At 41.2% G+C, this 15482-nt stretch overlaps 2 protein-coding genes across 8 annotated transcripts in view; one reads left to right on the top strand and one right to left on the bottom strand.

Annotated features, from left to right (window-relative positions):
- The window catches only part of SMURF2 (SMAD specific E3 ubiquitin protein ligase 2), a 120450-nt gene extending 114617 nt beyond the window's left edge, over positions 1 to 5833 (top strand). For 2 of the 4 annotated variants that reach the window (XM_055100907.2, XM_034942739.3), the window contains 3 exons: positions 320 to 521; positions 1783 to 1858; positions 2173 to 5833. In XM_055100907.2, the coding sequence (XP_054956882.1) occupies positions 320 to 521; positions 1783 to 1858; positions 2173 to 2272 (378 nt within the window). In that variant the 3' untranslated portion in view covers positions 2273 to 5833. Of the gene's footprint in view, positions 1 to 319; positions 522 to 697; positions 727 to 1782; positions 1859 to 2172 lie in introns of all 4 variants that reach the window. The other 2 variants (XR_008621578.2, XM_034942740.3) reach the window with 2 other exon arrangements.
- Positions 5834 to 10144: 4311 nt separating this feature from the next.
- The window catches only part of CEP95 (centrosomal protein 95), a 31248-nt gene continuing 25910 nt past the window's right edge, over positions 10145 to 15482 (bottom strand). For all 4 annotated transcript variants that reach the window (XM_003811366.6, XM_063599324.1, XM_055100900.2 and 1 more), the window contains 6 exons: positions 15104 to 15273; positions 14921 to 14995; positions 13357 to 13509; positions 11339 to 11485; positions 10976 to 11047; positions 10145 to 10485 (listed from right to left, as the gene is read on the bottom strand). In XM_003811366.6, the coding sequence (XP_003811414.4) occupies positions 10309 to 10485; positions 10976 to 11047; positions 11339 to 11485; positions 13357 to 13509; positions 14921 to 14995; positions 15104 to 15273 (794 nt within the window). In that variant the 3' untranslated portion in view covers positions 10145 to 10308. The remainder of the gene's footprint in view (positions 10486 to 10975; positions 11048 to 11338; positions 11486 to 13356; positions 13510 to 14920; positions 14996 to 15103; positions 15274 to 15482) is intronic.

Here is a 15482-nt window from a genome sequence, read left to right as displayed (position 1 = left end):
ACATTCTCAATTGTTTACCTGGTCAAGTCTATCACAGCTGTGGTTCTCAGACCCTGGAGAGGGAGTTTGCAGTGAGTAGATGTCTCTGGAGCTTTTTAAAATATAGATCCCAACTGTCACCCCAGGTGCACAGAATTAACATCTCTGAGCCTGGGACCTGGAATGTCAATTTGAAAAGCTTTTCAGATGATTCTGATGTGCATCTTTAATTAGGAACCACCAAATGACAGCCAGCAGTACACACCTAAAGTTCTCTTTTGAGGAATTTTTGGCCTGGCTGTGGTTTCCACAGGTTCATTACTGTGTACTATTTTCACAGCTCATTATTTGTGGACTTGGAAAGATAGATGTTAATGACTGGAAGGTAAACACCCGGTTAAAACACTGTACACCAGACAGCAACATTGTCAAATGGTTCTGGAAAGCTGTGGAGTTTTTTGATGAAGAGCGACGAGCAAGATTGCTTCAGTTTGTGACAGGATCCTCTCGAGTGCCTCTGCAGGGCTTCAAAGCATTGCAAGGTAACAGCCTGAGGTGCAGGCAAGCTGGGCAGCGGGTGGGGGCGGGGCTGTCAGCGTGGGGTCTGTGGAGATATTTTGTAAACCATGTGCTTAGAGATTCTCTTTTTCACTTCTTATCTGTGACTCTCACATTGTGATACCTTCTTCTCCCTCCTTTCTTTTGTTCCCTTCCCAAGAGCCTTTTCTGCGGGCTTCTCTGATTGTAGTGAGTGCCGCATGCTAGAGACCGTATGTGGTGATGCTCTGCCTTTGTTTTCTGGTCACCTTACTTTTAATTCTGTTGCACATTCCTGTAGGGAAGTCGTTCACTTCCATGTTCACATCTTGACCTGGTGAAACGTTTACCTGCCTGGGATGCCTCTTCCCTCTACTTTTCATTCTTTCTCTTATTAGACAGAAGCAGCATGGGTCATGGAAACCATCTGTTCGGTCAGAGCATTTTAATTACTGCATGGCATCAGACCATTTGTTTACAACCATATTCCTTTTTTAAGAATGGTTTTCTGTGGAATAAGCTGGTTAATTTTGGGAGGAGCTGGTAATATTGCTAATGATTGTGGCGCTTCACTGGGTGGCAGTTGCTTCCTTTACCTCTTAAGCACTTCATTTTCAAAGCTGCTGGTGATGAATAAGGACACACAAAGCGACACTGGTACGTAATTCGACAGTGCTGCCCACAGCGCATGCGCTGAAATCCCTGGGGAGAGAGCGTGCTTTCAGCTGTGCTGCCCTTCTCTGTAAGGAGAGCTCCTCATCCTCACACTTCCCAGATGCATAAAGTGAAGTTGTATTTCTGCTACATGTATTTATATGGGGTGCCTGTGCGAACTGAAATGGATTCTATAGACGGCTCTTTTGCTGTCAGCCCAGTTTGAGTCATGAAATCTAAATTTGCATCAGGTCGTCATCTTTTTGAATGTGTGCCTATGTATTTTACCTTGGATTTGCCTGATTACTTTTCTTCTCATGCTTTTGGGATATTGACTTTCTATAAAAGATAGAAATTGAGAAAGGGATTTCAATCTTGAGTTTTTTCTCAAATGGAAATGTGAACCTGTTACGGAATCTAAGCCTTATCCAAGGTTAATTCTGGCTCTTAAAACCCAGATGCTTTTCCTGCTGCCCTTTGGTAGTATGTGTGGATTCATTAGCATTCCCCTATCCCCAGATCCTGTGGTTTACTTACCAGTTTTATTCTTAAGATTTTGGAGACTAATGCACGCACCTGCAGTGATTTCATCCACATTTCCTTCATTTGCAGGTGCTGCAGGCCCGAGACTCTTTACCATACACCAGATTGATGCCTGCACTAACAACCTGCCGAAAGCCCACACTTGGTAAGGTATTTTTGTAGCTGTATTCCCCATTCCATGTACGTAAGTGTTAGTTCCAAACAGATTTGACTTTTTATTTATTGTACTTACTAGTGTTAAATGGGCCTTTAAAGGGAATGATAAGCAACTTAAGTGATTTAAAGTTAAGATTATTCGGAAATTGGTAGGAAAACCCAAAAGTGGTCATCTCTGTTTTAGAGAAATACCTTTTAGTTTTCTGTGTGACACAGAGTGATGTGGCTATACTGGTATACACTTGCTAGGCCAGTTTACTTATTTTGAATGAACTGTATAAAGTTTGATTTGCTTATTCACAGCTTCAATCGAATAGACATTCCACCTTATGAAAGCTATGAAAAGCTATATGAAAAGCTGCTAACAGCCATTGAAGAAACATGTGGATTTGCTGTGGAATGACAAGCTTCAAGGATTTACCCAGGACTCTATTTATACAACCCTGGCTGACAGCCTCCTTTCAGCAGAGTTTCAAAGAATATGCTGAAATACAGGAAAACACCCCCCCCCTTTTTTTTTTTTTTTTTTTACATTTTAGGACACTGTGAGGGGAAAGGACAATTTTGAAATTCCTTTTCAAGGAAAAAAAAGGTCTTTATGCTTTGCCATGAGGCCACATTCAGCTGCTATTTAAACTTAATATCTTGAACCTAAAGAATGCTGACTTTTCCTACATTTCCAGAGTTAGGCAGTATTCTACACTTAAAGACTACTACTATTTTTATAAAAGGTAATCTATTCAAATTGCTTCACAGATTTCAAGTCTCTCAAACATCAAGACAACTTCAGCAGTCGGTACAAGTCACATTTCATTTTGATTGAACACCTGATCTTGAACAGCTCCTGTACTTGCTCTTTGTAAAAAAATAAAATTATTTTGAATTATTCTACCTTTGTAAACAATTGGCTAAAAGAATCATCTTTAAGAAATTAAGCCATTTACATGTTTGTGTTTTTCTATAGCAGAGCATTATATTTTGCATTATATGTTTCAACCTAGTCTAAGTGGGTCTTTTTTACATTTTTCAAGAACGGATTTCCTGGAATACAGCTATATAATTTTGGTTGTCAAATTCCTAATGCAACCATTTAGTCTAAACTTAGTCATTTATTTGTGACAATAAGATGTGTTCAGGGGCTCCCTGTTTTTAAGAGACTCTTTAAAAAAAAAAAAAAAACCTAGTGTTTTTATCTTGAGTCAATATGATTAGGTATTTTGGATTTACTTTTAATCTTAAAATACTGCATTTTTATAGCTTCTCAGAGCATGTGGATGGGATGGGATTTTCGTTATTTTGCTGGGTCAGCTTATCTTTAATATATGGACTATTCCTATAAACCAAAGTCTCTGACAAGTGCACCTAATTTATATTGTATTTTAACTACAGTGTAAGTTTCCATTAACAAAACCATCCTAAAGCGTTAACTGCTCATAATTTTAATCAGCTACAGTTATGAAAAAGGAAGAATTTTGCTCTAAAGATTATTAATAAGCTTAGAAAATCCTGCTTTTACCTAACAGAATGAAGTGGGGTTGAGGGGCGGTAGTATGAACAGTGATTCTAACTCTATGGCGTAAATTACTTTGAAGAGTTCATTTTGGAAGTAAGGGAATCCCGCTTCCCTTGGTGTTGAACATCTGCATCTGATTTTGAAACGTCCAGATTTAGCTTTCAAGGTGCGTGGCATGTTGAATGATCCAGAAGCAACGAAAACTCTGGGGTGAGGGATTGAAAAAATCTGAAATCACAGTTGGATTTTTAAATTCAACCTTCAAAAATAGGTACTGTCAGTTTTTTTTACATTGATGTGAAATAAGCAAATTTTCATGATAATTAAGCTGCAAAATTTAAAGTTATCAAGTAAATAGGTCCTCTGTGTTCTGTTTCATGTGATGGAGTGGGTTTCAGTCTGTGTTCTTGGAGCCAAAGGGTTCCTCAGAGGTGCCTCAGGAGTAATGGTTTAAGAGAAGAGGGGCAATGAGAGGGAGCGAGGGGGAAGGCCTAGTTGGTATTTGAGCAGGGGCCTTAGGCTCCATATCCCCACCCCCTTTACCCAGAACAGCCCATTTTTCTTATGTATATTGGAATTTCAAGTAAGCTTTCATGGGGTGCAGCGGGGCAGGGAGGAATGGATGGGATAAAAGAAGTGGAGATTTTGCTGCTTTAAAAAAGTTGAGAACTACTTGTGTAGTTTTTAAGTATTTTAATGTATTTCATTTGGCCAAATTCAACTGCCACAAGCAAGCTAGTCATAGTTGTAACTGTGCAGTGGTAATATGCTTATGCCTACCTTTTTCCTCGCAAACAATTTGTTTTTTTTACATTGCATTCTGAGTACTGAAGAGCATCTTGAAATGTATGGAAGTGGTTTCTATGCTATTTGATAATCAGTAATGTTCAGCTGTCATGATAGTACTTTATTGGTTGCAGACCCATCTCTCTTTTATATTAAAGCACTAGTGCAGTTTATAATTGTGCCTACTTTTAAAATCTTTCAGTAAAAAAGTACATAATGAATACAGAAATCATAACTGACAGGGATACAGTAATAATGAAATGCTACTATCGCTTATTTTAATATACAATATAAAGCAGGCAAATACCATTGCTTTTTGAGTGCCTTTTTAACTTTATACTAATTACTTAATAGAGCTTTAAAAGAAAGAAATTGGCTGGGCATGGTGGCTCACGCCTGTAATCCCAGCACTTTGGGAGGCCGAGGTGGGCGGATCACCTGAGGTCAGGAGTTCGAGACCAGCCTGGCCAACATGGTGAAACCCTGTCTCTACTAAAAATACAAAATTAGCCGGGCATGGTGGCGCACTCCTGTAATCCCAACTACTTGGGAGGCTGAGGCAGGAGAATTGCTTGAATCTGGGAGGCAGAGATTGCAGTGAGCCGAGATCGCACCACTGCACTCCAGCCTGGGCGACAAGAGTGAGACTCCGTCCCCGCCCAAAAAAAAAAAAAAAGAAATTACTCTCCATAACAGTCTGTGTTATCACCAACATATATAAAAACATGATTTAGATTTCCATTTCAAAGTTACATTACCCGATTACTTCCAAATAGGTGCTAAGCAAAAACCCCCAATGTATTATTGAACCATGGAGTTGCACCTCATGTTTAATGTGAATATTTATTTCCATGTCCCTCTTAACTGGTTTTTTCTTGTCTTCCCTCTAGCTGTATTGTTATTTCAGATATGTGATATCTGTTTTCATACTCTTGCCTTTCCATCATGAATGCTTAGTTATGAACAGAGATTCCTTTGTAGAGCTCATAGGCAGTACAGAGAGGTAAGTCTTGCCTCAGAGGGCCTTGTATCTTGGTGTAGTTTTTAAATAGTGCATAGTGTATAGTGTATAGTGTACATTTTGTTTTGCACATAGTTTGTTGCCCCGAATGGGTTTTTTACCAAGCCTTTTTTTCTTTCATGTATTTACAGTCCGGAGCACAAGATTCTCTCCTTTCAAATACAATGTAATTCGCTTTACTTTACAACACTAAATCTGGGCTTTGAATTTCCAGTGCATTGGACTGATTGGATTGTTGGGAGTTAGAGGCTGTTCCAACCATCCTTAGTTTGGGAGAGCGGCTCCTTCTGCTTGTTTTCTAAGCGTACAGTCAACGGGTGCCATTTGTGGTATTTAACATGTTAGGATGATTGTTCCAAATGCTGAGTTGTTTTATTTCTAGATGTAATTAGTTCACTTTATGTAATATTCTTCTCTCAGACTGACTTTAAAAACAAAGTTTTATCATTTTCATTGTATTTGTATTTATTACAGAGTGTTTTAGCTTTGATATTCTTTGTATTTTCACTCATTTGTTACATGAGCTTTATCAATAACATCTGTATAAATGGTTTTTAAAAATTAACTATGTATGTGCCCATGCCGAAGTCGAGCAATAAAATCAATGCTGTTTGCACTGTCACAGCATCAATGTTTTTAAAGAATATTGAGTTTGTAATGAATCGTTTTGAAAACATTTATGGTTGGCTCTATGGAGGGTGACAACATGAGTCACAAAATGAAAAGTTCAAGAACACATGCCATCCTGAGTTGATGCCTCTGTCATGTTGCAGAGCTCAGCTTTCTGTCTCCTGGCAGAGCAGGGAAGGTGCCCGTTTTCTCCGGCTGTGGTGACTGCTCAGTTGGTAGTACCTGTTGGGGGTACCGCATAGGTGGATTTCTGAGGGGGGTCAGGGGCTAGTGGGGAAGAGCATCTTGGTCCTGTCACCAGTCTGCAACCATCTTTGCTATAATCTCCGCTCTGTAGGGCAGGCCTATGACAGGGGCTCATATTTGCCAGCCCTACCTTGGTATGTCGAGCAGTAAAATTCTCAAAATGAAAAGGAGAAATCAATTGTATTTTTTCTAGAAGCTGTGGATTTTAAGGTTTATAATTCACTACTGTATTAATGATAGTGGACTAAAGTCCAGCTAACTCTATGGATAGAAAAGGAATGAATATGGTCTGTGTAAGTCTACACAGCATAGGGTACAACAGAAGGGAACACCTGGGAAATGTGTAAGTAGTAGCAGTGTATTAAAGTTCAAAGGGTGAGCATGCTTTTGTTTATATACTTTAATATTCTTTTGAATATTTTTGTTTTGCTTTGTCCCTCATTGCTGTGTTTACTGGTTTTATCTAAAATTTATAAAGTTTTAGTACATTAAAGATTTTTGGCCAGGTGCAGTGGCTCGCACCTGTAATCCCAGCACTCTGGGAGGCCGAGATGGGCGGATCACGAGGTCAGGAGTTCAAGACCAGCCTGGCCAACATGGTGAAACCCCGTCTCTTTACTAAAAATACAAAAATTAGCCAGGTGTGGTAGTGGACGCCTGTAATCCCAGCTACTTGGGAGGCTGAGGCAGGAGAATCACTTGAACCCAGGAGGCAGAGGTTGCAGTGAGCCAAAATCGCGCCACTGCATTCCGACCTGGACAACAGAGCAAGACTCTGTCTCAGGAAAAGAAAAAAAAAAATTAGGCCAGGTGCTGTGGCTTGCGCTTGTAATCCCAGCACTTTGGGAAGCCAAAGCAGGTGAATCTCTTGAGCCTAGCTTGAGACCAGCCTAGGCAACATGGCGAAACCCCATCTCTACAAACAATATGAAAACTAGCTGGGCGCAGTGGCACGTGCCTGATAGTCCCAGCTACTGGAGGTGGGGCTGAGATGGGGGGATTGTTTGAGCCCTGGGAGGCCGAGGCTGCAGTGAGCCATGATTGAGCCACTGTACTCCAACCTGGGCAACAGACTGAGACCTTCCTTGTCTCAAAAACAATTTTTTGTTTTTTAGTATTATAATAGTCTACAAATTATCCAAAAGTTTGATTTGACTAATGATCAGAAGTTTAACCTGAAGTTTGTCCCTTCATTGTAATGAAGGTTAACCATGTTACCCACTGCATTGATTTGTACTTTATATACCAAATGCTTACTATATATATATATATATATATATATATATATATACAATAAGATATATGCAACAGAACAAGAGCCTAGTAACAGGATAAAGGAGGTAATCACGCAGGAAAAGTGTTACTTTACATTCCTATGTTAACATTCGTAGCAAACTAGACAGACCAGATTTTAAATTTTACTTAAAAGGTATCTGCCCTAAATGTGACTTGTCTGCTGCTCATTCAACAAATATTTACTATGCTCCTGCTACATGCCAGGCTCTGTACTAGCTGATAGCCATATAGCTTTGCATGGTGGTTAGAAAGTGAACTTCCAAAGTCATGCTTCTAGTCTGTGTCTCACTGTGGGCCAAGTTCAAACTTAAGCGCTCAAAGCTCAATTTATGTACAGCAAAGTCAGTCATGATGGGAGCACATGAGTAAATACCCACCTCAGCAAGGCCCTGAATCCCAGACTTGAATGTGTGTTTGTGGTCTCACTGTGTTGTCCAGGCTGGAGTGCAGTAGCTATTTCACAGGCGCAGTCATGGTGCACTGTAGCCTGAAACTCCTGGGCTCACGTTGATCCTCCTATGCCAGCCTCCCAAGTGGCTGGGACTACAGGTGAGCACCACCACGCTGTGGTGCAGTCTATGGGATTGGCAAGGGAACCTAAGATGTTTCTCCTCCCCACTTAAGTATTCTTAATGCTTTTTTTTTTGGTAGGAGTCTTGCTCCATTGCCCAGGCTAGAGTGCAGTGGTACAATCTCAGCTCACTGCAACCTCCACCTCCCAGGTTCAAGCGATTCTCATGCCTCAGCCTCCCAAGTAGCTGGGATTACAGGGTATGCGCCACCATGCCCGGCTAATATTTATATTTTTAGTAGAGATGGGGTTTCACTAGGTTGGCCAGGCAGGGCTTTTCATTAATTTTAAATATTGTCCGGTTAGTCCCTTATGATAGATGAGGCATTTAGTTCTAATACCAAGCACCTCACTCTGTAACACCCCCCACAGGACTTTCCAAATGCATGACTGTGATGAATCTTTCCTGGGCTGCTCCACGCTGACTGGCTTGATGCACACAATCCACAGCACTTGAATCGCACTGTCCTCTGCTTGCTAAGCTAGTCTGGTGAAGTGATCTTTATTTACTTTTGATTTTTCAAAAATATGTTGTCTCCTATTTTCTGACCTTTGCTGAGCAATCCTATTCCTTCCCTGACCAATTCTCTCATAAATTCTTTTTTTTTGTTGTTTATTCCTGGTTACTTTTTAGCTTGGTAAAGAGCACCAGTTCCCACCAATCACCAGAACTAGCAACTTCAGTCTTCCTAAAATATTTTACATTTAAAAAAAAATCATAATAAAAGCATCGTTAGGCTTGTGTTAACAGATCTAATGGTATTATATAATCTACCACTCAAGAGTCACATCTGCCATGCTTCCGGATCTTTTCTGTATCATATTTATATTGCGTCATATGTATAATACCCACTCATACCATGGTTTTTTCTATAAAACTGCGTATTTTGTAGTCTAAAACTTTTTTACTCAGTATTTTATGGCTATCTAGATCTACTTTATCTTCTGCTTAATATTTTTTAGAACTTATGTTCCAGCTCTTGCATATCTAGCCTCATCTTGTGCATTTCCTGTCCTTTCCATTCACCTGTGCTTGCTGAATTGTCACAACACATCACAGGGGCCTGCATGTCATTTACTGTGCTCCAGACACACCCAGTCCATCAAGCCTTTCCCCGCTGGAAGCTCCCGCCTGCCTGGTGGCCCACCCTTCTGCCAGTTTCCATTCCAAGAGCTCAGCACTTGGAACCACAGCAGTTGATCCAGATGTCTTTTCTCTCTAGGTCAGTTTTCACTGCTTCAGGCCTCCTGGCCTCTCATCATACATACACTCATCCGCACAGCACTCTCTATGCGCTAATGGAAGCCTCTCTCTGCCACTCCCTGGCTTCCAAGTCCCCATATCCTCAACTGCTCTGAAGTTTCCTCTAGCTTAAAAGTGTAGCCTTCCCTTTTCATTGATGACGCCGCCCCCAAGTGGGTTTTTTTTCCTTGTATTCCTCCATACCAGCTATGAGGCTGGTGCACTCTTGCCCACTTGAAACCCATCATCATGCCTCCTTCCCACCTCAAGTCACTAATGCGTCTTTGAATGACAGCCTGGCTTTCCACCCTTTATCATCTATCTCTTCTCACTGCTATCTTCTGCCAACCAACAGAAACCATAATGCATTTTTTATTTTTTTGAGAAAGAGGAGTCTCACTTTTGTTGCCCAGGCTGGAGTGCAGTGGTGCAATCTCAGCTCACTGCAACCTCCGCCTCCCAAGTTCAAGCGATTCTCATGCCTCAGCTGAGTGCCACCATGCCTAGCTCATTTTTGTATTTTTAGTACAGACAGGGTTTCACCATGTCTGTACTAAACCAGGGAAACCAGGTTTGGCCAGGCTGGTTTCGAACTCCTGACCTCAAGTGATCCACCCGCCTCAGCCTCCCAAAGTGCTGGGATTATAGGCATGAGCCTCTGCACCCAGCTGCCATAATGCATAGTCTCTCATCGTCCAGCCATGTTATGAAGTCTACACATACATGGTATTGTCAAGGTTCTCCGAGGCCCACCTCTGATAACCACCCACCTTTCTTCTCTAATGAATCAGAAATAATAGTATTTTTTTGTCCTCAGGTGCTAATTCTTAATTATTTTTGTTGACTTAAAGCAACAAACTTCAGGAGCTGGCTGCTCACACAAGGCTTGTTACTTGCTTTAGCACAAATACGACTAATGATGATTTTCCCCTTTTCAGGTGTCAGGTCATAAATTCAAAAGCAGTAAGCTTTTAGAAAACAATTTTTATTTAAAAAATCATAAAAAGTACTGGAATGAAAATACAGGTAAAGCATTTGAAAATTATTTTTCGGGCTTAGACTGTTTACTGGCTCGATTCTAGCTCTGTCCTGGTAAAGGCCTCCAGAACCTTCACCTATTATCAAGTCTGGCCTCATAGGGAGGGACTTTTACTGTACTGAAAGGAAGCCAGCTGAAGCCGAGATCTGAAGCGCTCAGCTTCCAGTTCCCGGAAGAAAACATCATCATCATTCTGTGTTATCATGTCCTGCAGCTGCTGAATTTCCTTCTCCATCTTAGATCTCAGCTCCCTCTTCACCTTATGTAATGTCTGAAAAAAGAAGGCATGTCATCCCGCTGTTCACAGCATTTATCCAGGCCCTCATCTATTGTTCCCTCTCCATCTTCCAGCTAATCAAACTCCTCCAAAATTTTCAATAATCTAGCAACAGCAGCTCTTACAGAGACCTAACTAAAGTTAAAATCATAGGATAAAAATGTCTTGGGTCATAGATGGATTGCCTTATTAGTCTTCTCTCCATTCCCTTTACAGGTATAATACATTTGGTTTTCTACTTCCTAAAAATGTAAATTAGTCATGTGTCACTTAATGATGGAGATATGTTCCAAGAAATGCATCATTAAATGATTTTGTTGTTGTGCAAAATGTCAGTGTACTTACACAAACCTAGAGAGTACAGTCCACTGCACACTGGGGCTATATGATACAGCCTATTGCTCCAACCACCAATGTACGAGGTCCCTTGCTGAAAGAAACATTGCCATGCAGTGCATGACTTGGCTTCTATCTTAATTATTACCTGGGCCTGAGATTTCTCTCTGGCTTTAAGTTCTTGATGTTCCTGTGATATGGCTTCTGCCAGCAATGAAAACTGTTTATAGGAAGAAAAAACCAAATATTATATTTAATGTTTGTAGTCCAAATGTAACATTTCTTAATGTTCACAGGCTTAAAATCATTTTAATGGAAATAGGGAAATATACTGTACTATGGTCAGGTATTATTTGATCTTAAATTTCAATCTTGAAATGGGGTCCTCTAATCTGTAGAGTGCAAACTTCAGTTAACACAAGGTTTATTGTCAACAGACTAAGCAAGTTTTGCCACAAGGGCAAGTGGTCAGGACTAAGCACAACAGCGTAAGCAAGTGCCAGGAGCCCACCTGGTCCTTATAGTAGTTCTCCATGGAGTCCAGTTCATCCTGGTGGCGTCTCCTTTGTTCATCTCGCTTTTCTTTGGCATAGTTTCTTAGGTCTCGTAATCTTTGCTTTTGAATGTTTAAACCTTCTTCAAACAGTTTCTTAAATATCTGTCAGTTATTTAATCGTAAAAATAGTCATTGAGGAATATCATTTTGGCCAACTAGAGGTATATACTGATTGTATTTCACAAGGTTTTTTTCTTTTAAATACTAGTTTTATTCAGATGTTTTGACATACCATAAAATGTACCTCCTTTTTCTGAGACAGGTTATTGCTCTGTCACCCAGGCTGGAGTGTAGTGGGGCAGTCACAACTCACTGCAGCCTTGACCTCCCAGGCTCAAGCAATTCTCCCACCTTGGCTACCCAAATAGCTGGGACTTAGGCATGTGCCACCACGCCTGGCTAAATTTTTAATTTTTTGGAGAGATGACGTCTCACTATGTTGCCCAGGCTGGTCCCAAGCAATCCTTGCACCTCAGCTTCCCAAAGTGCTGGGATTACAGGCGTGAGCCACTGAGTCCAGCCTTACCCTTTTAAAATAAGTAATTCAGTATGTTTTATTATACTCAGTTGTGCAACCATCACCACTACAGAACATTTTTACCACCCCAAAAAGAAACCGTATACTGACTAGTGCTCATTCCCCCTGTCCCATCCTTAGCAGTCACCAGTCTGTCTACTTTCTGTCTCCATGGATTTGCATATTCTGGACACTTCCTAAAAATGGAATCATGTAATTCGTGGCCTTTCGTATTTGGTTTCTTTCACTCCGCATGTTTTCAAGGTTCATCTATACTGCAGTATGTATGAATACTTCATTCCTTTTTATTGCCAAGTAACATCCTACTGTATGAATGAATGCACACTCTTTATCCATTCATTAACTGATGGACACTTTGGGTTGTTTCCCCTTTTAGGCTATTATAAGTAATGCTATGAACATTTGTGTTTTTTGTGTGATTATATAGCTAGGAGTGAAATTGCTGGGTCATAGGGTAACTCTATATGACCTTTTGGTAACCTTCTGAGGAACTGCTAGATTTTTTTCCAAAGCAGCTGCACCATTTTACAGCCCCAAGTTCTCCACATCCTTGCCAACACTTGTCCTCTAACTGTGGTTCTGAGTCGTATTTCCCTAATGACTAAGGTGTTCATTATCTTTTCATGTATCACAGAGGTTCTTTACAACCTTCAGAAAAGCAGTGTCAAGCAACCACCACGTACATAGGGTAAGAACGCCAAGAGCAGAAACATGCCACACCTACACATGTACATCACTGAGGAGGGGGAGTGATCATTTGGGGAGGGCACCGGAAAACACACTGTTCAAAGGGCTTGGATATGCGCACTTGTCCTCCCTTCATCAGTGTAAATTCTGGATAGAAAAACTGGTTCTGACGGCCACGCATTCATGAGCTACAGACAAGTTACTTACCCTCTCCTCAAAGCCTTACAAGTATCTTCCTCTAGAAATATGTCCAAGTCTTTAGTAAACTATAATTACTAAAATATTTTACAGATGAAATTTATTGTTAGCTTGGGATCTCAAAAGGTTAATCATTTCAGCCTGATTAGGATGACATAGCAAATACCTTGTGGAAAACCCCTCACAGCACAGCTGGACACTAGTCCTGATTTTATGTGGAATGCAAGGTCATGTTATCACACTAAATTTGTCTCTCTCATGTTCCCAAACCTCTGAAGTAGTTTTACTGGAGAAGTACCTGTTATGTGTAGGAGGCAGGGAGGAAGTAAGACTTCACATTAAGATGAGGGACACGGAGACAGAATGGACGGGAATGCACAATGGAGTAAGAAAATGAAGTGTGGCCAAGCAGAACTCAGGGCCAGCACTATAGGACTTCGATTTAGATTTTGGATTCAAATTTGGACAAGAGTCACGAACAAAGAAGGTGGTCCTGAAAGGTAACAAAGTTCACCTTCTTAACAGGGCTGGACAGAAAAGTCAGACTTACCATTTCTTCCCGAGTCCTCATTCTCATCATTTTTGCACACAACTGAACTCTATAATCATCATAATATTTTCGAGCACGAACGATTTGCTGTCGATTTTCTTTTATCTTTGATTGGGTCAACCTTTGCCTACGAATGCAGTCCTTGAAGTCTTGCTAAGAAAGGGAAAGGGGAGGGAAGAGAAGGGTAAGGACAAGAGGAATGCAGATTCCAGCATTCTCATCTGCCTCACTCCCCATCACGATGTCTTAGGCAGTATGTCACGTGTGGGGGGCCAGTGGCCCCAGAAGCCCTTCAGCCTTTGGCAGCTTTATCACCTCAATCTGAAGAGCAGCTCCAATAACACCCCGCTGCAGCAGAGGGCAGCAGTGATCCTGGGCACTCCTGTGGAACTGAGGGCTCACTCCCCATGCCACCAGGAAGCTGCTAACAAGGCTGGCCCAGATGCCACCTCACAAGGAGTAGGAAAATGGCACACCCAGACTTTCAAGCAGAGCCTGAGCTGCCAGGAGCATTTAGGCAAAAACTAAGGAAATTAGACAATATCTGACAAAGGAGTGAAAATAAAATGGGGTCATGTACATAAAGCCTCTTATGTAGGTGTTTCAGATACTAGTGTTTTTTCCCTCCACAGGAAAGTACCATCTGCAGTTCCTGAGATGTCTTCCTGGAACTGTTCAGTATTACAGTTCTCATGGCTTATCTCTACTCCACACTCAGACAAAGATTTTTAAATCTCTCCCTTTGGCAGATTGTTTCTGACCTCCATCCTCTCCCTTCGTAATTCTCTAAGCACAATTCCTAGTCAAAATTATAACGGAGGCTGATAAATCCTGGAGCTCTCTACTTGGGACCTGAGAAGGATGGGAGAGGGCAAACAGCACTAAGTTCAGCTGCTTGGCACCTAGATGGGTCCATGGAGTCCACAGACAGAACTGGATTAAAATCTCAGCTGTGTCCCTTGCTTATCAGTGAGACCCAGGGCAAGTTACTTAGTATCTCAAAGCTTCAGGGTTTTCATTTCATAGAAACCATCTCTAATACATTACTATGAAGACTAACTGAAACTGTGTATATAAAGTACCTAGCTCTTCCTCCTGCCCATTTTGGGTTTGTGTGTTTTGTTGTTGTTGAGACAGGGTCTCACTCTGGCACCCAGGCTGGAGTGCAGTGGCAAGATCATAGCTCACTGCAGCCTCGCCCTCCCACGCTCAAGTGATCCTCCCACTTCAGCCTCCCAAGTAGCTGGGACCACAGGCAAATGCCACCATGCCAGGCTCATTTTTTCCACACCCATATATATATTTTTAATGACAGGGTCCCACTATGTTGCTGAGGCTGGTCTCAAATGATCCTCTCACCTCAGCCTCCCAAAGTGCCGGGGTTACAGGCACGGGCTATCAATTTTGGTTAAAGACCTAGGCAACACTTCCACATGCAGGTGTTAATTCCACATGCAGGTGTTAAGAGGTTAAGGGTCTGTGCAACTGTTGCCCAGCTAGCACAGATAAAGGGAATGAATATAACAAATTCAGAATTATAATACCCAACTTGCTCTTGACATACCAGTCTCTTGTTATGTTCATATTCTTTCTTGACAAGGGTAGTAAGGAGGTCATGCCTTCTTAGGGCTTCTTCTATCTTGAAGGGGGACATGAAGTTAAGTAGGTTAGTAATGCTGTTCACTACATTCTCAACGATAAGCTCTTCTCATTTAAATTCCTATGCTTAAGACTGACAGTAACTTACTTCATCTTGGAGTTTCTTCTTTGATCGATTTTCTCTACATGCTTCTTTCTTAAGCTGTTCAACCTGTGCAATTTGCTGTTTCCACATTTTGCTTAGTGTTGGGCCAGAAACATAAAGAAACGGAAACTGCTCCAGCATAAGGGGCAGGAGACTGTGTTCACTTACTTTCACTGCAAGGTAAAATAAGATGTTCTTAATCTGAGACTTGTGGACAAGAACTGTCATCCAACATCCCTGGTAGATCAAAGCTTATGTAAGTGATGTGGTTTTGATCCTGAAAAGAACAATTCTAAATGTACTTATAATAATTTGCATTACTCCTCTGATTCGAGTAAGCCAACTACTGGTAAGGATAAAAATAAGCTCAATAGTTCTGGAT

The sequence above is a fragment of the Pan paniscus genome, chromosome 19, assembly GCF_029289425.2.
Source record: "Pan paniscus chromosome 19, NHGRI_mPanPan1-v2.0_pri, whole genome shotgun sequence".
NCBI classification, from domain to species: Eukaryota; Metazoa; Chordata; class Mammalia; order Primates; family Hominidae; genus Pan; species Pan paniscus.
The sequence above is the reverse complement of the archived record's forward strand: the minus strand, read 5'-3'. Positions and strand labels throughout refer to the sequence as shown.